The 21,637-nt window shown below is 37.2% G+C and overlaps 2 protein-coding genes across 2 annotated transcripts in view; one reads left to right on the top strand and one right to left on the bottom strand.

The window, feature by feature from the left end:
- The window catches only part of MTBP (MDM2 binding protein), a 36,352-nt gene extending 35,999 nt beyond the window's left edge, over positions 1-353 (bottom strand). The window contains exon 1 of the mRNA XM_026841517.1: positions 233-353. Coding sequence (XP_026697318.1) covers positions 233-353 — 121 coding nt within the window. The remainder of the gene's footprint in view (positions 1-232) is intronic.
- A 120-nt stretch (positions 354-473) lies between these two features.
- Positions 474-21,637, top strand: part of MRPL13 (mitochondrial ribosomal protein L13) — a 34,122-nt gene continuing 12,958 nt past the window's right edge. The window contains 5 exon segments of the mRNA XM_026841516.1: positions 474-627; positions 4,091-4,184; positions 5,750-5,810; positions 16,796-16,882; positions 17,208-17,329. Of these exon segments, the coding sequence (XP_026697317.1) occupies positions 474-627; positions 4,091-4,184; positions 5,750-5,810; positions 16,796-16,882; positions 17,208-17,329 (518 nt within the window).

Genomic DNA, 21,637 nt, shown 5'->3' with positions numbered 1-21,637 from the left:
CGGCCTGCGCCCGCTGTGCGCCCTGAGGGGCCCGCTGGCGGGAACCGGCAGCGTCGGTGGGTGCGGGAGTGCCTGTGAGGGACAGGGCTACCCGCTGAGGGCGGCCCAGGCCGTTCGTGTTCATAAAAGTACGTTTGGGGGGAGATTTCCCTTCGCTGAGAGGGAAAGAGGTGTTGGGTGTTAAGCAGCCTGTCGTGAGTTTACAGGGCAGTTGGCAGTCACGGAAGCTTGCAGCAAGAGATCTTTACTTCTGAAAGAAAGCCCTCAGAGCTGTTAAACCTTTCAGTGTTGTTGCAGCCACAGACGTTGGAAGCACATATGGCACTGGCTGTATCGCAGCGTTCTCTGTCCATTTATTTAAACGTTATTTGGAGGAGGCGTTCTTAATATTTTTTCTAGCATTTTGGAGTGTCCAAAAAGCATCAATCTCATTAGAGAAGTTAGATTTATGTATAGTAGTGTGTTTTTTTACTATGTTAAGTACTGCCTCTCTTTCTCTTTAGCAATGGGCAACTTTTGCCAGAGCCTGGTACCTTCTCGATGCGAAGATGCAGCCACCAGGGAAGATAGCAGCTGCGACTGTACTCAGACTTGAAGGCAGGCATAAACCTATTTATCATGCACTAAGTGAGTATTGCAATAGATATAAGTAAATTTGCTTTCCTTCACTAGCATTTTTCTTCTGATTTAAGTTTTAAAATCAAGTCTGATACATGTTACATTTTTCAGTTGTTTGTAAATTATGAATATTTTAATTTTTCTTCTCATCTTATTCCTTCATACTCCTCTACAACCTTATGTCATTGTCTTTACCAATCCATATAAAGGTCATTATGAATTCATAATTTATTTTAAGTAGCTGAATTGCAGTATATTGTGGTTTTATTTTTTTAAAACCTTGACATGTGTTTTGATGTACTGATTTTAGATGCAAAGATTTAAATCATAGTGCACATAACGGAACACTGATGTGTTTCTTGATTAGGTTTTCTGAATGCTACATTTCAGTAGCTGCACAACACTGTGGAGCCTTGGAGTGGTTCTTCATTCTGAGTAAGGTCCAGAGAAGCCCTGTCTTGATGAGGCAGTGGGCACAAACTGAAACACAGGAGGTTCCCTCTGAACATCTGGAAATATGTTTTACTGTGAGGGTGACTGGAAATGGTTGTCCAGGAGGTTGTGGAGTCTCCATCCTTAAAAATACTCAAACACTGGTCCTGCTTGAGCAGGGGGGGGTTGGACAATATGACCCCCAGAGATCCCTTCCAACCTCAGACATTCTGTGATGATGATGAGGCTGAAACGTGTCCATTTCTTAAATGGGAGGGAGATGTACTCATTGTTGAAAGATATCTTCTTGTTTAAATGAAAAAATAATTTTGCTTTGCTGCAAATTAAAAGATTCAGCAGTAAAGATGTGTCTGTGATCTTGTTCTTACTTGTAATACTGTAGTGCTTGTGTTGCGGTGATAAGCATTTTACAGATAATAAAAAGGTGGTCCCTCATAATGATGATACAGTGTTTTCTGTAATATGCGTGCAAACTTTTCAAGAGACATTATGAAACATAAAGGAGTTAAACTTTGCTCATACATGTAGAGTGTACATACTAAAATTATACTCCATCTGTTTTTCATAATAGAAGGTAGTAGTTGTAGTGTTCTAAAGATGTTCTAAATACTGAGTTCTGCTGTTGCAAATTATGTCCTATCCACAAGATGTCACTGGAGACTAAGGCTGTCTGGAACATAAAGCAGACACAGAGGAAATGTTTTTGGTCGTCCTGTGGGAAAGCTATTTGGTACTTTATGTCCATGAAGTTAAAAAATCCTGGAAAGTCATTTCAAGGATAACTTTATTTGTTCTAAACTATTCCATAAATCAGTACCAAATGCATTACACCTGAGACTGACATTGATAGGTTACTACTACTGAGATATTTGATACTCGCTAAGAGGGTAGAGTATGCATGAATTTGTGGTTGCTGTACTTAACACTTCTTTTTTTTTTTCTATTTTTCTTTTTTTCTGAACTAACAAGAAATATTTTAGTGTCTGTAAGGTAACAGTTCCTTAGATAGAAAAACATTCTGGGGATTTTTGTTTTGTTTTTAATTTGGTATCCAGATACCTCCCCATAAAATTATTATTTATTTATTGTGTTGAAAAGTATCTGGAGCTGAATTTAAGCTGTGGTTAAGGAAGGGAAGAAATTTGTTTAATGCATATTACTCTCAGTTTTAAGGATAATCTTTCATTATTTTCCAGAGTCACGTATTTTTAGATGCTGTCAGACCATATGCCCTAAATAAAGGGATATAACCTTGTTCAGGAGGTTTGAATCTGGATTTTTTTGTTTTTTCTGCACCTCACTTTTTCTCTACCCTCATCCTCTTGCATCTTGTATTTGTGAGCGGCTTCACAATACAGAACTAAAACCGGTGGGCCAGATTTTAAAAAAAATTGGGAGATCTGGTTCTTTATGTTGTATTGTGAGCAGGTGTAGGTGAGCCATTCAGAGGGTCCTTGACAGGCCTTGAGAGGCGGGCCCATGCAAACCTCAACAAGGCCAAGTACGAGGATCTGCACGTGGATGGAGAAAGTCCCAAGCACAGATGAAGGCTGGGCAATGGGTGGATTGAAAGCAGCCCTGCGGAGAAGGACTTGGGAGTAGTAGTGGATGTAAAACTGACTATGAGCCAGCAATGTGCGCTCACAGCCACAGAAACTCAATTGTGTCCTGGGCTGCATTGACAGAAGTTTGACCAGCAGGTTGAGGGAGGGGATTCTGCCCCTCAGTAGGGCAGAGTACTGCTCTTGTGAGACCCCACCTCCCATGCTGTGTCCAGCTCTGGGGCCCCCCAGTATAAGAAGGACATGGACCTGCTCGTGTGGGTCCAGAGGAGGCCACAGAGATGATCGGGGGCTGGAGCACCTCCCTTACAAGGACAAGCTGAGAGAGTTATGGGTGTTAAGCCTGGAGAAGGGAAGGCTCCAGGGAGACCTTACAGGCGCCTTCCAGTACTTAAAGGGGGCTACAGGAAAGATGGGGAGGGACTCTTTAGTGGAAGGTGTCCCTGCCCATGGCAGGAGGGTTGGAACTAGATGATCATTAAGGTCCCCTCCAACCCAAACCATTCTGTGATTCTGTGATTTTTTACGTACTCCAAAATGTTGTAATCAAATGAGCCTCTTCAAAATATGGTAATGCATATGAGAGTGAACTTTGGACAAATAATTTTCCAATTGAATGGGTGGTTATAGCTTATAAAGCTGATCAGGATGATTAGTTCTGAAATTAAAACCTACATATTTTCATCATTTTTTTTAGATAGTATGGGTTTTATTAGACTTATTAAAGAAGATCTATTAAAGTAACTGTATCTGGCAAGCTATTGGTGATAGACTGTAGACTTTGCATTTTGATGTGAAAATTGCTGATATAACACTAAACATAAACATATCTATGTGTGCTGTAGCATTCACTTCTGCTTGATAGATGAAAATGTGGGGTTTTTTTCCCAACAGAGCTGTTTCAGGTTTTTTGTGGGGCTTTCCTCCCCCCACTCCACCCCCAATCATTTTGTTTCTTTTATATATTTAGCTCTAGATTGTAATAATTTAATAGAATTATTTTACTTATCCAAAATATTCAGTCCTCCAGTAAACACTGGTACTGTTTTATGAGAAAACTAAAACAAATATTTAAGATCACTGTTTAGAACTAGCCTTTTTTTATTCTGAGTTTTTTGAAATATAGCTGCATATGCAGCACAATGTGTTGAATAAAAGAATATACTTCCCTGTAAACCAGATTTCAGCTGGGTATTTGTTGTGGTTTAATTGTTTAGTCTGATGGTATTTTACCTGCTCACCTGCATTCTAACCTGACTATTAACAAGAATAGTAATTAATGTTGGTGTTTAAGTGCAGATTTGGATGGTGTGGCTCAAAAAACTCAGGTCTGTAAAATTTGAGCTTTATGAAATGTGTACTTATGTGCTACTATGTATCACACACTTTGTAGTTGATATTTTGGTTGATTACTCCTATGGTTCTCTTAATACTTTCCACTAATTTCTACTTTGTAGGTGACTGTGGAGATCATGTTGTCATAATAAATACAAGACATATTGCCTTCTCTGGAAACAAATGGGAACAGAAGGTATATTCATCACATACTGGGTAAGCTTTACAATAAATATTCAAAAGAGCTAGTGGTAAATTTCATGTCATTTTTAGCATATTGTTTCAAAAGGGAATTCCTGCTTATGTGTTTTGTCTTCATATGTGTTTAAAATGATGCAAACCTTTTTTTTTTTTTTTTTCTTTTTTTCCCTTTTTTTCCCTTGGTGTACGTTGTTAGAGAAATAATCTAACTCAAAAATAGTCAGAGCATTTGAGTAAGTTAACAGTTTTGGTGAGCCACGTTGTTTTGTGTGAACCCATGAACCCAAGGATCAGGACTATTCTATTTACTAAGCAGTAGAAGACATTTCTTTTGGCACTGCACATTTAAGATATACACAGTTGCCAATTATTTTATTATTCAATTGTTTTATCCTACCAGTACGTTTACCTAACAGTAAATATCAAGATTGATATATTATTGAATCAGAGGATGAATTAAAAAAAAAAAAGAAATTGGAAAAACTAGTAAGAAATTAAATGCTCTCAAGATGTACTGATGTATACCATAGTGTACAATATATTATTCTGGCAGACATAACTTGTTTACAGATGGAACTGCAATAATCAATTACAGATGGTATGGCAATGATCAACTCAGTCAAATAAGAACAGTTGCTCTTATTTTATACAATAACAACAGATAGTAATCTCTAAGTTTCAAAATGTATCCAGTCAGGAGATGACTAAATCATACATAGAAAGCTAATTTTGCTAGTATTTCAGTCCTGAAAGTTCTTGTTCAGAGTTGATGGAAATTAATGCATGCTTTTTTTCCTCCACCACCCCTATGGCTTAAAAATTTTCACTAAAAACTTATGGGTAAGGTAAAGCACTTCTGTAAGTACCTAAGTTGTTTTTGAGTAAGTGAAAGAAATTATACAATTAAAACGAATACTGCATTTACTGTGCAGCTCCCTAAGTGGACATGTTTCAATGATGTTGAGTTTATTTTCTTTTCACTTAGGTTGATACCTAATAAAGTGATTAAATCAGAATGAAATTCAGCTTTACCTGAGATCCATGTAATTTGTTCCTGTATGATTCATTTAAAGTATATGCATGAATGTGAATTAGTGGAACTTTACCATATCACATGAACTTTAAAAAGACAGATGCATTTCAGTAACAGTAGATATGCAAAATCGTGCTGAGATTTACTTAAAATGGTAAGAAAATACAAAATACTTTTCAAAATGGTTGCTTTGCATGTTAGCCACAGACTGGTTGTGAGTCTTGGTCATTTTGAAAGATTTCCAAGTTTATATCTTACTCCCATTGTATTCTGTAGCTGCCATGGTGTATTTAATAAGCAGTTTTAAAAACATAGCCATCTACTTGTGAAACGCAAACTTAGGTGAATAAATAAGAAAGTACAAATGGTGTTAAACTGAGGTACTTGACAAGATAGAATCTTTCTAATAAAATAGTTGTTGGCCTCATGAGAACAACTTTTTTGAAGGCTTAATACCATTACACCGTTGTTCAAAACGGATATTTGCGTTAATGTCGTGCTTGTGCATATATAGCCTTAAGCTTGTATGTTTGTTCTGTTTTTCTAGCTATCCTGGTGGTTTCAAACAAGTGACAGCAACTCAGCTCCATTTGAAGGATCCAACTGCTGTAAGTATTTCCCCTTCTTCCATTTTGTTTATAAAGCTGATTTGTTTTTATTTGATTAGTTCCTCTAAGCAAAAGGGATCAGTTACCTGCATGTCTAAAGCTAAGTTACAATCATTCTACTAAGGAGTCTTATAATCTTGGCTTGTGACAGTGTTTTTGTAAACAGCATATTTTGATGGTTAAATCATAAGTTGTGCGTTTTCAGGATTCTTCAATACTGTCCAAGTGAGCAAATCAAGTTCATTTGCTTTCATTTATTTTTGACTGATGGACTTGACTCATTTCATGGGTCTGACATTTCTCATAAGTGAACTGCCCCAGTTAGACTTCATTAAACTGTACTCAGCGACCCTACTACTTTTTTAGGAGCTAGCAAAAATAATGTTAATCTTAAAAATGTTAGAAAGTACACCTGCCTCTTTCTCCCAGTAAAATTCAGCTGTAGGTTTTGTTAAATGACTTATTTAAAAAAAAAAAAAAACCGCAATTTTGTGTGTTCATGATCTTTGAAATGAATTGAATTGTATTGAATGAATTGAAAATGGTGATTACATTGAATTTAAGCCTCATTACTAAATATCTATATTAGACTATTATTCATTCTTCTGAACATCAGTGTTAATGCATTTATTACTGATTAAAAAAATAGTGTGCTAGATAGGAACATCTCAGGATGTTAACTTACACAGTTATGAAATTACTTTAACTAGGGTTTTGAAAGGTCAGCATTGGAAGACTGAATTCTCGAAGTACTAGTGTTTCAGAACATGATATGAGGCCCACAGACATGAACAGATATCTGTGTATATTTTTGACTTTGAAATGCTTTTGCTTAGGTCACCTTACTTATAAAAATCTAAAAATGATGCTTCCTTTTCCTAGAGGAATTATATCTGCTGTAAAATTCTTGTGTTTTGTCTTTTTTTTTTATCCATTATTTAGAAATCCTGATTTGTCCCAAGATTCTCTTATATGAGATGTTGTACATGTACTCAATGAAAAAGCAGTTCACCATATGAATTTGCCTGGTTTTTGTTTTTACTTTTGCAATTTTGGTCCTTATTTAAATTAAAATGAAATCCCAATATTATTTTCTGTCCAGAATTTTTCAAAAGAACTTCAGTGCTTTTGGGAACAGGCTCTAAGTCAGTTGTAATCTTGTTAGTCGGAATTATTAGTAGTTCCATGTTGAAAATGGATCCTTCAGCTTTTTTCATTTGGGCTTTAGGCAGATGCTGTGCACTGGGAGGCAGTATAACACAACTTTTTTTTAGTGTCTGAGAACTGGATGTTCTATAAACTACCTTCTGGCATTCATTCTGAAATACCTCTTTTCTTGCCAGACTCATAGATGAATTTTTGTCCAGAGGAGGATTAAATACGTTGCCAGTTACTAAAGCATTTTGGATAGAAGCTCAGCAAATGGTGATGTGGCTCAAGGCTTGGTCTACTTTAGCAATAAACAGGGTTTTTAAACAGTATTGTGAAGAGCCCTCAGCAATAAACTCCTTAATTCTGTTGAAGGTGAAGCATTTGGATATCCCTCTTCTAAAGTTATGTCATATGTATTTTTTTCATAACTAAGAGTAGTGGATGGTAATTTGTCATGATATATTCTGTATGTGTAAATGTTACAGGTTTTGACTTGAAAGGGATTTGATGTCTAGAAACATTTATTTGCTAGTTGAATTGTTTTGGTGTGAAGTACATTGGGGTAGGATAAAGATGGAAATTATGGTGGTATTTTATTAACATAGTTTATTTTAAGAACTAGCTATTAAAACCTGAAAAAGCATTACTGTAAAGAGAACAATGTCCAGCCTAAGTAGCATTTGGATCTTCAAAATAGGGTCATTACACATAGTTATTGTGGAGACTTTTAAATTGCTTTATTTCACTTTGAATTAAAGAGACCTTTTCTCTTTTAATTGTGTTAAATTCAGTTCCTGTGAAGCCAGTGGAATTAGGTAGGTTGGAGGAAGCAGTCTATCTTTTTGTGGAATCAAAGACTTCATTCTGTGTTATTCTCATCCTGGAGGCTACTGCTTTTTCTTTGCCCTTGGTGCTATTGTTTCCTGCTAGCTCATCCTGGTAGTGTTTCATTAGATGAGTCAACATTATTTTTGGAAATAGTGCTGTTACAGAAATTAAGGCATGAAAGTAATGGAAGAGAGACTACTTCCAAGGAAAAGGATGTTGACATAACACCTTATAAACTTGCGTGGTGTTGCACTGATTTTGCAATGGCTGTGATTATTTTCGGTTTATGTAAAAAATAGATTAAAGCATGTAAGATTCCATGAGTGTGTTTATATAGTAGGACTCCAATACTGCTTAGCACTGTCTTTACTTATATAGGTCTAAATTCAAACATACAAATCCCCAAGACAAATATTTTTCCATTACAGTTTTGTTTAAACAGTTTCTAGTATACATAGAGACTAGCTTTAGGGAAATCTGGTACATAGCTAATATCTAATTAAAAAGGTTATAATGAGTAACTTGATGCAAAAGGTATCATTGATGTTTACATGGAGGGATGAAAGTCATCCCAAAGTCAGAATTTAGACTTGTTTACTGCAGCATGGTTAGACAATCATCCTTGATTGTTTCTTGTTTCTTTATAAGTTACCAAGATAGGGATGGATGATGATCTGATTCTCTTGCTTATGGAGGTTCAGATCACTGTAGCTATCTTACTAGCTTTGGACCTTTATATTCCTTAGAGGTATAGTTAGTGCATGAGAAGGATTTGTTCTGAATTTTGAGTATGCATGTGCATTTTTTCATAGAATCATAGAATGATTCAGGTTGGAGGAAACCTCAGAACATCTCTAGTCCAACCTCCTGTTCAAAGCAGTGTCAGCTATGAGGTCAGATAAGGCTGCTGGGGGCTTATCCAGACAGGTCTTGAAAACTTCCCATGACAACCATTTCCAATCCTTGACTTTTAGTTGAAAAGAATAAAAAAAACCCAAACAACCAGCTGTGCCTATTATAATTGTTTAATCTCAGATGTATAATTTTGTACCTGAGAGACAAAAATATTACTATTTTTTTCTACTTCTCAGTATCTTTTATGTTAATAAGGGGCAGTGAATACAAAAAGATGTCTGCATAGCTGATGTTTTGTGTAAAGTTAGTTTCATGTTCACTGTGCCAAGTTTTTCAGCACTTTGGAAAATTTTTCTTTTATGGAAGGGTAAAAATTACAGTGTGTTGCCAAGAAGATACCAAAAGTAAATAGCCTAGCACATTTTTACCTTTAGCACCTTGTGAGTTCCTTTGGGAGGCGTGGGGAGGGGAGTGTCTGTGAATCTGTTTAAAATTTCTGGAATTCTCAGTTGTCTGCTCTTGTGGAGGATAGCAGAGAATAGCTCTTGTCTGTTGGACTTGGCCAGGCTACTTTAGGAAGTGCTTATTGAAGGAAAAAAAAAAAAAAAAAAAAGCTTTCTTCACATTTCAACCATTTCTTTCTCTGACTTAGATTTAGTGTAAATTCCTGGACCACCCATAGGTGAGAGTATTAAATGTGATCTTTAGGTGCAGCATAACAGCTTGTTGCTGGAGTTCGAAACAGCCTCTCTGTTCTTCAGGTTAATATAATACTAACATTCTGTATGGTATTACTACCCCCTTAAGATATATATCAGTGAACAACATTAATTTCCATTGTAGGTTGCTAAGAAAAATCTGTTTGAAAGGTTTGGGGTGTTTTCTTTGCCAATATAGTCTTTTGAAAATAAAGGAAACAGGTAAACCTTTATATTTGAGATGCAGGTGTTTGGAATGCTTAGAAGTTTGGGGTTTTCTTGTTTGTTTTTAATAGAATTTGCAGCTTTGTTTAGTTGGAAAAAATGTTGATAGGCATGAGACCAACACATTCAAAATTAAGCCTCAAATTACTTAATACAGAAAGACCAAAAAACGTAGTTTGTAAATCACACAGATTTGATTGGAAAAAACTTTCTGGAAAAATATTATGGGTTTTAATTAAAATGTCTGCAAAATATGTTGACAGATGTAATCTGTAAAACCAGGTAATAATCCTGTCAGGATAAAGTTTTCGATGAATTTTTATTCTATTTCTAATTTTAAAAGTAAACAAAACTTGGCTTGCCTTTTTTTTTTTTTTTTTTTTTTTAAAGAAGAAATCATGTTTGGCTAATACCAAATGCTCAGTGAGGGGATTGACCTTTGCAGTATTCAGAGGCTGTATTGCCTCTGACAAAGAAATAATGGGCAATAATTGTTCAGAATGAATGTTACCTGCTAGGGAAGATTATTAAGCGAGGCAGGGTAGCTCTATGGAAATATGCTGTGAGGAAGCCTCCGGGGGTGTCAGGGTTCTCGTTTGTTCAGCTGCTGGCAGTGATACGAAGGGGCTTAAAATGTTCTAATTCTCCTTTTGAATGTGCTTTAGCAACTGCTTGCACGTATGGACTTGCCATTATATCTGCATAATAATGATTTTTTGAAGAAAAGCATGGACAGAAAACGTGGTTAAATCTTGCTGTTGGTATTTGAAAGCCTATTTTCTTTGCATCAGTAAGGGTTAGCTGATATAATAATATGTGCGTGCTAGAAGTTGGTTACCAAGATACGAGATATAATAGCATATTATTTTATTACTATGAAGTAATGTTTGTTGATTAAGTAGAGCAAAACTTCAAAGTCTGGATTGGTAGGAACACAGAAGTTAGTATGGCATGGAGAGGAGAATATTGTTATGGAACCTGCTATCTTATTGATAATATCTCTAGGTGCTCTAAAAAGTCATAGAGTTGGCTTGGTATTTTGCTTTGTAGTAGACAAAAATGAATACTTCCCTTTTTAAAAAAGCCTTAATCCATTTCTCATTCTCATCCACGAGGATGATCTGGAGCACCTTCTTATGAGGACAGGCTGAGAGAGTTGGAGTTGTTCAGTCTGGAGAAGAGAATGCTCCAGGGAGACTATAGGGGCCTTCCAGTGCTTCAAGGGAGTCTCCAGGAAAGCTTGGGAGGGACTCTTTATCAGGGTGTGTATTGGTAGGATGAGGGGTGATGGTTTTAAACAGAAAGAGGTCAGACTTAGATATTAGGAAGAAATTCCATACTGTGAGGGTGGTGAGACACTGGAAGAGATTGCCCAGAGAGGTTGTGACTGCCCCCTCCCTGGCAGTGTTCAAGGCCAGGTTGGACGGGGCTGTGAGCAACCTGGGCTAGTGGAAGGTGTCCCTGCCCATGGCAGGGGGGGTGGAACTAGATGTCCTTTAAGGTCCCTTCAAACTCAAACCATTCTGTGATTCTATCATGATTAGAATTCAGTTTTTAAGTGCTGAACAGTAGTGGAAAACAAAATGGCATGCAATGGAAGTTTGTCTGTGAACAAATGATTTCTATGGCAGTATTAAGTACATTAATTTTTGCTCTACTACTCATATAACTGCCAGAGGTAGAAAGGTGAAGTTCCTGGAATGCTTTTATAACACATGTAGTGAAAAGAACAGTATCGTGTATGGAACAGAAAACCGAGAACTGGTAAAAGGAAGATGTAGTATCAAGCTGTACCTCCAAGTAAGTGGTCTGTCTCCTGAAATTCTTCTATTTTTTTAAAAATATGCCCTGTAATTAATCCCTCTGTTTTCTCTGGAGCGCTGTGTCCTTCCCATGTCCTAGAGTTGCTTCCTGGTGATTATTGGACTTAATTCAACTCTTTGGATAGGCTTTCTCTGGAAATTCGGCCAATTATTTTGTGCTTCTTTGTGCAGGAGTGGTATTGCTCTGTTGATTTCCATCTTTAAAGTATGTTTTATCTGGCAAAGAATCTCAAAGAATCTCCATCAGGCATAGTGTGCAACTTGTATACAAGCCAAAGCCTGTCACAAAAATTGAACTTTTCAAGCTTCACATGATATTTCAGATAAATACATTTTTTTAATTTGTTGATACTCAGAAGAGTGCGTATTTAGGGTATTTAGGGTCTGAAAGTGCAAGGCTAGAGCTGCATTCAGATTCTTTTCCTCTTGTATTAGCCTTTTAAATTGACAACTAAAAAAGTAATGTCATATAACTCTGTGATTAAGAGCATGTCTTATGCTGTGAGTATGTAAATTAGCCAACTTGGAAAAAAAGTACTGCGGTACTCAAAGACAATCATAACTACAGCCAATGGGAATTTTGTCATTCAAAAGAAACTGGGGCAGACAGCATTACAGAACTTTAAAAATCCCCAAATATTAATGCTCTGGTGGCTGTTAAGGAGTTACACATCTGATGGCAGATGTGTATGAGTTAGTATGACGACATGGAATTTTACAGGTCGCTGGTACTAGAGATAAAGGACTGGGGAGAGGAGGCAATGGGAATCCCTAAATAATTGAACAAACTGTTAAAATATACTAATTAATTTGAGATCAAGGTTGCAATGGGACGGTAGACAACTTTGCCAATTTGAAATCAAACTGAAATCTATGTCTCATTAAAATTAAAATCTTGTATTTTAATAGTTTAAAAATAAACATAATCACATAGAAAAGATAGTAAGAATTATCTTTTATTAAAAGTGTATTACAAACATATAGAAGGATTTTTATTCCTTAAAGAAACAGTGCGTTCTGTTGTGTGTTTCAGGGAGCATTGAATCTGTGTTTGGGTTTTGCGTGAGTTCAGCAACAGACTTTTTCTTGCAGTTACATAGCTTTTTATTTAGGGTTGGTGTAATTTTAGTAAAATGTGAACGTGTTCAGGTTAACAGGAGAGTCCTTAACATCCTATAAATATTGCTAGTTGAATCTGCCTTGTCTGTTATGCAACCTTACTAAAGTTGTAAAAGCAATCCTTACAGCTTCATGAATTTCTTTGACTTGTCATTGCACCAGGTAGAGTGGGGTCCTGGTTGTAAGCAGAATTTTGGGCAAGAACTGGATGTAAATGTGGTCTTTGCAGGAGCTGGGTATGGGTTTGCTTTGGCTTATAGAAAAATCTTTGAGGCAGAATTTAGGAAGCTAGATATTATCCAGTACTACCTTCTCTGTCCTAGCTCCCTGTATGGCCCTCTGTTCTACAGCTGGACTAACTACCTTGCAATTAACCAATAATAAAAGTACAGAGCCTTGCTTAGTAAAAGGTTATCACCTCCTCACCCCTCCTTCTTTGTTTTTTTAATTTATTTTCTTCTTGACCAAGATGAACTTGAGAGGTGGATGATATAAATCTGCTTTTGACCTCTTCCGGCAAGGAAATGATGATCTGCTACAGAAGCCAAGGGTTTGTTCCCTCTTAGCCCCTACTGTGAGTTGCTGAGGCAGGGAACAGACATGCTCAAACTCAAGGATATTGTTCCTCTGTTCTCCGCATGGGTGTAACATATAGATGGCAATACTTTCAAGTGGCTCAGACATTAAAGGCTCTATGATAACCACAAAAAAATGCACTTAAAAAAAAAAACAAGAGCCTTTTGAAATGTCTAGTTCTTGAGTTACAAGTTTGTTTCTTTTGAGAGTTCATTCAATTTCATTGGATGTCCAGAATGGGAGAGACTGTAACAGTGAAATCCAATTTACTGCTGCGAATCAGGCAAGGATTTAGTATCTTCATCAGTGACATAGACAGTAGGATTGAGTGCACCCTCAGTGAGTTTGAGTTTGTTCACCAAGCTGAGTGGTGCAGTTGATCACTAGAGGGAAGGGATGTGCCATTCAGAGGGACCTGGACAGGCTTGAGGAGTGGGCCCATGCAAACCTCATGAAGTTCAACAAGGCCAAGTGCAACGTCCTGTATATGAGTCGAGGCAATCCCCAGTATCAGTACAGACTGAGGGATGAAGGGATTGAGAGCAGCCTTGTGAAAAAGGACTTACAGATGCTGGTGGGTGAAAAATTGGACGTAAGTCAGCAGTGTGAGCTCACGGCCCAGAAAACTGCCTGCATCAAGAGCAGTGTGACCAGCAGGTCAAGGGAGGTGATTCTGCCCCTCTGCTCTGCTCTCATGCGTGCAGTGCTGTGTCCAGCTCTGGGGTCCTCAGCACCCAAGCCATGGACCTGTTGGGGTGGGTCAAGAGGAGGGCCACAAAGATGGTCAGAGGGGTGGGGCACCTCTCTTGTGACAAAAGGCACTTAAACAGGGCTTATAAGAGAGATGGAGAATGACTTTTTATTAAGGCCTGTAGGGACAGAACAAGGGGCAGTGTTTTTAAACTGAAAGAGAGTAGGGTCAGATTGGACATAAGGAAGGATTTTTTTACAATGAGGATGATGAGTCACTGGTACAGGTTGCCCAGAGAAGCTGTGGCTGCCCCCTCCCTGGCAGCGTTCAAGGCCAGGTTGGATGGGGCTTTGAGCAACCTGGGCTAGTGGAAGGTGTCCCTGCCCATGGCAGGGGGGTGGAACTAGATGATCTCTTCCAACCCAGGCCAGTCTATGATTCTGTGATCTGCCTGTCAGTGAAAAATGGTTTGTGCTTCATGTGAGGATTATTTTTATATTGCAGATCTTGCAGTAATGCACTTCCTGCGTGTGTGGAAGGGCACAGAAAGCCAAACAAGTTCTTGAACAGCATAGAGACTGGTAGACATGCCAAACCGTACCTTGATTTATGTTTATTGCACTTAGCATATGTATCCATAGAAGCTCTTACTGAATGTATAATTATCCATTATCTTTCATTATCTATTACCTTTCTCCAAGTCCTGCTTTCATCTTAGTCTGTCATCCCCTGAGGTTGTCAGTTCTGCAGTGACTGTACACAATATTGAAAGTACTTCTTCACTGTTTAATGTGAGCCTATAAATCAGTTGTTCTTTTCCAGTGTGACTTTTCAATAAGCACATTTTTGCACCTGAACTGTTGTTCTCTTTGTAATGTGGCTAAAAAAATTGAGTCAGATTCACCATGCAGAAGTATCTACAACCAGAATAGACCAGCTGTTCCTCTAGCTCACTGGTTTGTTTCAACAGGTGTCTGTGCCACATGCTGCAGAGGAAGACAAAAATCAGACACAAACATCCGTTGTTTGAAGAAGTGAAATATTTAACAATGTTCATTAAAGTATTGTAAAGGCTTTTTGTTGAACTGAAATCATTAAATAGCTAGCTCTGTATATCTGTAGGTCATAGGTCATATGTTGGACCATATGTATGTACAGTTTATTAATCTAAGGAATTAACACTGATTCTGTCACAGCCTGAAGTTAAAGTAATTTTTAGGTAAACAGAAAAATCCCCATAATTATGCAGTATGTTGTGAAGTCTCTGCATCCATTGCTTTAGATCTATTTTGCTCTTTCATTGGCTGTAAGGGAAAATACTGTGCAGGAAGGAGACTTAAGTGTACAAAACTAAGATTACTGATGGTAAACGAACTATTCACATGAGCTGTTTTTAATATCCATGTGTTTTCTTCCATTGTTATGGTGTCTCACTTGATTTTCCATATTCCATGAAGTAGAGCAGTTTTCTATCTTTATCTTGCCTTTGTCTAAGCACATGATATACTGACCTAAATAAACTAGTTTGCTCTACAAGCATGAATAATTTTTCTCCATAAAAACATGAGTTTTCATCTTTGTTTTTTAGTAGTTGCTTATTAATTTTTATTGGAGAAGGTATCAACACTATATATTACTCTGCACAAGCTGATGCATTTCTTCTGTTGTCTACATTTTTTATATTTGTCCACAGATCTATGGTAGTAGCTGCATAACATCTGAAAATCTTCATGATGTTGATGCTTCTGTAATGCCTTCAGAGTTTCTCAAGGCATATAGTATATGTTTATGAGGATCCTAAGACAACTGTCTTATTACATGGCAAAATGAAAGTAATGCTGGTGCCAAACTATCTTGAGTGTTTACTGACTTCAGAATTCAAGTAGAAATGCCTGCAAGGTTAAGCAGCACTTCTCATTCATTTCACTTGCAACAATTAATCATTTTACCTTAACTATGTGGTTCCAGCTGGGAACTCAGTATTAGTGATTGTCTCTAAAATTTTGGTTAACTGCCTTTAATTATATAAAAAGAAGTGACTTTGCTTAGTACACTTTTCAAAGTATCCAGAGGCCTGGGGTATTTGTTTGGCTTTAGTGCACTGTATTTCAGCCTGGCTTACTGATTTCAGTTTAACATTGCACTGGTAGTTTCTCATTTGGAGCTGATTTATGTTTGGGTGGCTTGGACCACAGGCAGAGTGGGTTTCCTTCTACTTACAAAATTACACATAGGCCTAAATGCTTTGATGTCCTTTATAAAACCCTTTTTTTCTACTACAGCTGCAAGCCTTGTTTTACATTTACAAATGTTCCCCTCCTGGGTGAAGTCCATAACAATGTGTTTTGTATTTAAATTCCGGGCATCCATACTAGAGTCCAAGAGAAATCCTGCTGAATTTTGTTACTTTTCAACAAGCATCATCTAGTGTAGATGTACAAATTCTATTGGTTCCTGACACTCAGAAGTGAGATTGTACATCTGGAATGAAGAAAACAAGGGAATAAGTTATACATATGTATAGTATGGTCATGATGCAGTGTCCTGGTATGGGAGCTTTGCTTAAGATACAGTGCATTAGTTATATAGAAGTTTCAAACACAGCAAATCACAGTGTTAAACGAGATGCTGACAAAACTTGGTAAATTGGTTAGAGCCTAATTTTTTTTTCCTCAGTAGCAGGTGTATATAAATGTGCAATACGATACAAATTACCGTAAGCTTCTCAATTCTTTTCAGAGTTGAATGATCATATGCAATGATAATATCAATGCTATATATAGCTCTTAATTTTCTAAGCCGAAATTTTCTATACAGCTGTTATAGTAAGGGTTTCTTCTTCCAAAACAGTAAGTCTAAAGCACCTTCTAAATATGATGCCAGAGTCCTTCAGCATGGAAGAGGTTGACTGAAAAAAGGTTCAGTGACTAATGGAATGTACAGAGGGAAACACAGCTTAATTTTTTCATGTTATTTGTAGCCCATCTGACTATTTATTGCTATGTTATCTTTCCTTAGATTGTTAAACTGACTATTTATAGAATGCTTCCAAAAAACCTTCAGAGAAGAACTATGATGCAGAGGCTGCACCTGTTTCCAGAAGATGTGAGTAGTTATGCAGTTAATTTCTGTGTGATTCATAGGTGAAGAGGGAGTATTAGAAATAACATGCTTGTCATAAGAAGATAAATTAAGAAAAATCAACCTTCTTTTATTTATGTATCTAAATAAAGTTGAAATGTTGATGCTTTTTTTCTTTATTATATCACAAAATTGTGAGATATAAGACATGCATGAGGTCTTCTGTATTTAGGTCAAACACTTAACATGAAGAATGCAGTACTGTTGACAAATTTTGGTCTAAATTTGTGGGGGAGTGGTCTTGTTTCTTAAACAGTCAGATAGCTAAGACTATTCTCACCTGCCTCAGGTTATTCCAGAAGATATACAGAAGAATCTTCTACAAGAGATTCCTCAGCCACGTGTAGTCCCCAAGAGGTTAGATGAATATACACCAGAAGAAATTGCTGCATTTCCGAAGGTTTGGACTCCGTAAGTATCTTTAGAATTTTTTTTTTTAAAAGGATACTTCGATTTCATATGTACTATGTAGGCTCTCACATTATCAGTAAGGAAATTGCCTAGTAATAACAGGAGAAAATTAGTCTGTGACATTTATCTAGCCTTAAGTCAAGTGAAAAAGCCTGCGTAGAACTCTGCATTTATGTATGTGTATTTGTGCTTGCACATCCACACACATAGTAGTTGTACAGAGTTGCACTGATTTGTCATGTCAGAGATGGGATGAGACGTTTCATTTGTGGAATATTTTTCCTCTGCTTTTAGTGATTGAACTTGATCAAGGATTTGATGGTGTTGCACACCATTTTGCTTTTGCTTTTTTTGGTGTTTTCCCTGTCTTGCAGTTAACGTGTAGGAAAAAGCAAAGTGTTTGGCCATCAGTGGCTATCAAATATGGCTCTCCAGATGTGACTCATGCTTCAGGAAGTTGTAAATATTGCTGTATATGTGCCTTGTATCTTTTAACTTTTTCTCTGTGCATCTACCACTAAGGTGATGGAACTTTGATATGACTTTGAAGGGCAGATCTTATATGTGTATAGTAAATAAATGAGCAGTTGCTAAACAGCTTATTTTATGATAAAATTTGAAATGTATTGCATTACTAAAGCTGGACGGCTTTTAAGTACCAGAGGTGAAGAACTGTAGGACTGAAGCGAGTAGAGTGATCTGTAGTCTTCCAGATGATCAGTACCAACTTGTGCTCTTCTGCTCATTTTCAGTATGTAGAATTTAAAGTATTTTTTGGTAGGGTAAATTCAAACATCGGCTGAATGGTGTATGGAGGACACCTTAAAAAAAGTATGTTCTGCACACAAAAAAAAGCATGTTTGTTTATGTATCAGTATCTAGTCACTCCTTTGTGATAGTGCTTGCTTAATGTGGGTTGACTTAGGTCTAAGTTCTAAAATAGAGGAAGGGCATTGACAGCATAAAAAGTAGAGCATTTTGAAAATTACTTGGGTTTTGTCATGTTTCTATTTTGTCATGAATGTGGCTAATACTTTCAAAAGCTTATTAAAAAAGAGGGTTGTACTTTAGGCTCCTGATCCTAGATGATACTAAAATAAAGCCTGTGCATCTGTGTAATCTGAGGCCCTTCAGATTACAGTCTCCATTGAAATGAAACAAAGTCCAGCAATGCTTTAAGCCCTCTTCAGGGTGGAAATAAGTAGACTGATACTGACTTTTTCTAATCTATATCAGTTATACATATTGCTGTGTTTGTTTTTATATTCACTACTGGGTGGAGTTGAAAATGCCGAGATCTCTTGGTTCCTATGAGAATTCCCTGAAGAAATTTAGACTGCACCAATGACCAGAATTGTACCGTGCATTAGAGTAAAGCTAATAAGCTTCTTGTGCCGTGTGGTATATTATACTCTCATATAACTGTCTTTAGTACCAATAAAAATAAAGATTCTTACATGACAATTTAGTGCTGAATTGGAATCCGGTGGTTAGCTTTAACTTAATTGGGAGTGTCCTTTTTTTTCCCTTTAGCCAGAGGAGACTGTGGTACAATGCCAGAGCTTTTGAAATGCTTTTCTTTGTCCCTATGCACTGCCACAGTCTTGCCTGAGTTCATCTCCTCAGCACTGGGCCACCTTAACTGTGGTGCCATGCAGGTGTGTGTGGCAGAGGACAAGTAAACTTGATGCCATCTAATTTAAGCACTGCTATCAAACTAAGTTTCCCAATAACTTCATGTTAGCATTGAGAAGACTGCTTGAGCATGTTGATCCTTGGGGAAAATGATCTTACCTGCAGGTAAGAACACTATTTTGAATCTAGATTTGAAGCTAGAATTTCCCTCCCATCATTTCTCAGAACAATTTCCTCTGGAGGAATTCAAAGTACAGAGAAATATGCATTCTCTTTTTATATTTCTCTCCTCTGCAGTCTCACCCTGATCAATTTTTGGTAAGTGCTATCTGTATACAACCTTTTTACTCTATGCCAGTTAAAGAGGTTGCAGAGTGCTGCTGCCTTAGAAGCCCTACAGCTAAAGCAGATTTTGAGACTTTCAAATGAGAGGATCATAGTGCTTCTCCTATGAGAGGTGTGGGTATTTCAAGTGGGTATTCTGGTGAGAAGAAGCAGGGGAGTAGCTGGACCTGAGAGGAATGGAATAGAGGGTCTGAAATGAGTGTGGAAAAAATGCTAGAGAGGAGTGGAGTTACTGGGCTTTGGGTAGGGTAGTGAGAAACAAAGGGGCGTTTGGGAGAACTTTAACATTCTGCATGGAGAGACTGGGCCAGAGGTTTCCCTTCAGGCAGCTACTCTAGCTAGAGCCACTTTTAAAGGCAGGAGGACATACCTAACACTGCTACCATACCTTTGCTGCGTTAGATTTTAGTCCTACCTTCTTTTCTGCTCTCAGGAACTAGTAAGTCCTAGCAGAGGGATCAAGAATGAAGGTGATTATCTACCATCTCTCCACTAGCTGCAGGGCTTATTGCTGTAGTCGCTGTTGTAATTTCAGCTTCTTGTCCTGGCCTGCAACCAGACCATTATGGATGTCAGATAAGTTTCGATTTAACCTTCAGCTCACTTCTTTGGCAATTTTGATGTTGGGAATAGCTTCCAATTTGAAGTAATGGGAAAAATAATAATGCTTTTCTTCCTGACTGAGGGAGTAAATGTATTTTGGTGATTCTCTATCACTAAGAGTGCTAGGAGGGGGAAGGGGTTAGTTGTGAAATATAAGATACAGAATTGAGCAAATTTGACTTACACACCAGAAAATTATTTTACCAAACTCGGAAGTCTGAAAAGGGGACTTAATTGTAGCAGTCACTGTTGTGATTGAAGTGCCAGCTGGAGTGCCTGAGAATTGACAGCTTTGCACCAAAGGCACTAAAAGAAGGGCTGTATAAATATCCAGATGTAATAGACTCCATATTCTGAACTTTTTCAGTGTGTGTGAGCCCATGGAAGAAGTAATGTTTGCATTATTCCTTTGAAAGACTGTAGAAGCAACAAAGATTTAAAAAATTACATATTCTTTAATGTCAGGTTTTTTAGACGTGTATAGCAAAAACATACTTCTAAAAATTGCAGGAACACATGTGTGTCTCGGTATGCAAAACTGACTTTCTGTTTGGGTTCCTCATCATTTTATTCTTTTCCAGCTGACAGGCTGCCTGGAGAGATTGTGGAATCTCTCGCCTTGGAGATGCTCAGAACTTGACTGCACAAGTTCCTGATGTAATATTGAAGTTAACCCTACTTTGAGTGTGGTTCCTTCCAATGCAGATTATCCTGTGGTTCTTTGTATATGATGAAAGTAAACAAACATTGATAGGAACATAGATTAATATTTTAATAGACCTGTGTTTAAATATTCCAGTGCATAGGTTGCTAGTAGTGTTAGTCCAGTTTGGCTTTTCCTCGGGCTATAGTTTGTTACCCTGTACTAGGATTTTAAAAGTCTGGGTAATGGTGCAGAAACGAGTAGCCTTTTTGTGTCTTCTGTGTCCCGTATCCTGCATTCTGCGTTTGGACCATAAAAGACCTGTATGTTTACAGTTGTGTACTTTGGTCTGTGAGCTTCTGCAGAACTCAGAGATAGCTTTCAAACAGTAAGAGTAGTCCCTACAACAGACCAGAAATTGAAAGATGCAGAAAAACTATAAACTTTCTTTTCTTCAGATGGTTTTAATAAGTCTTCCTGCCTTACATGACTTTTGGTTTTAATTATTATTTCTCTTCCATGAAGTTCTGAGCCTGGTGACCACTCTATTCAACAATGAGTAGAAGTTCAAAGGGGAATAAAATTCCCCTGAGAGTGATTTTTAAAAAAAAGGAGTTAGGAGGAGACACTCTTTGGCACATATTATGGAAAAAAAAAAAAATAATAAATAAAAAAAATTAGTTGGTACTAGACCTTTAAAAATAGCTGTATCCTTTCATGGAAGAGAACGAATGAAAAGCATAGCTTGACTAAAAGTATGTAAGGCTACAAAATACAGGTAAATACAATTATGACAAGAATATTAATCTTTAAGGTTTTACATTAAAACTTACACTCAAAAAATGTCCCTCACTATATAAAATAGCCATAAGACAGAATAGGGAATGAATATAAATTACTGAATTTTTAAGAGCAATTACTAGTATTATGAGGAAAAAAGCCTTTTTAATCTGAAGCAATGTAAATAATTTTCATTTGGAATGTGAAGAGAACATGCTCAATGCTGCTAATTATCTCACTGGACATTTTACCTATATTTTCTATCAAAGTGTCTTGCTATAGAAGTTTTTTTCAGAGACTGA

Source organism: Athene cunicularia, assembly GCF_003259725.1.
Source record: "Athene cunicularia isolate RWA chromosome 2 unlocalized genomic scaffold, athCun1 chr2_part1, whole genome shotgun sequence".
Lineage (NCBI taxonomy): Eukaryota > Metazoa > Chordata > Aves > Strigiformes > Strigidae > Athene > Athene cunicularia.
The sequence above is the reverse complement of the archived record's forward strand: the minus strand, read 5'-3'. Positions and strand labels throughout refer to the sequence as shown.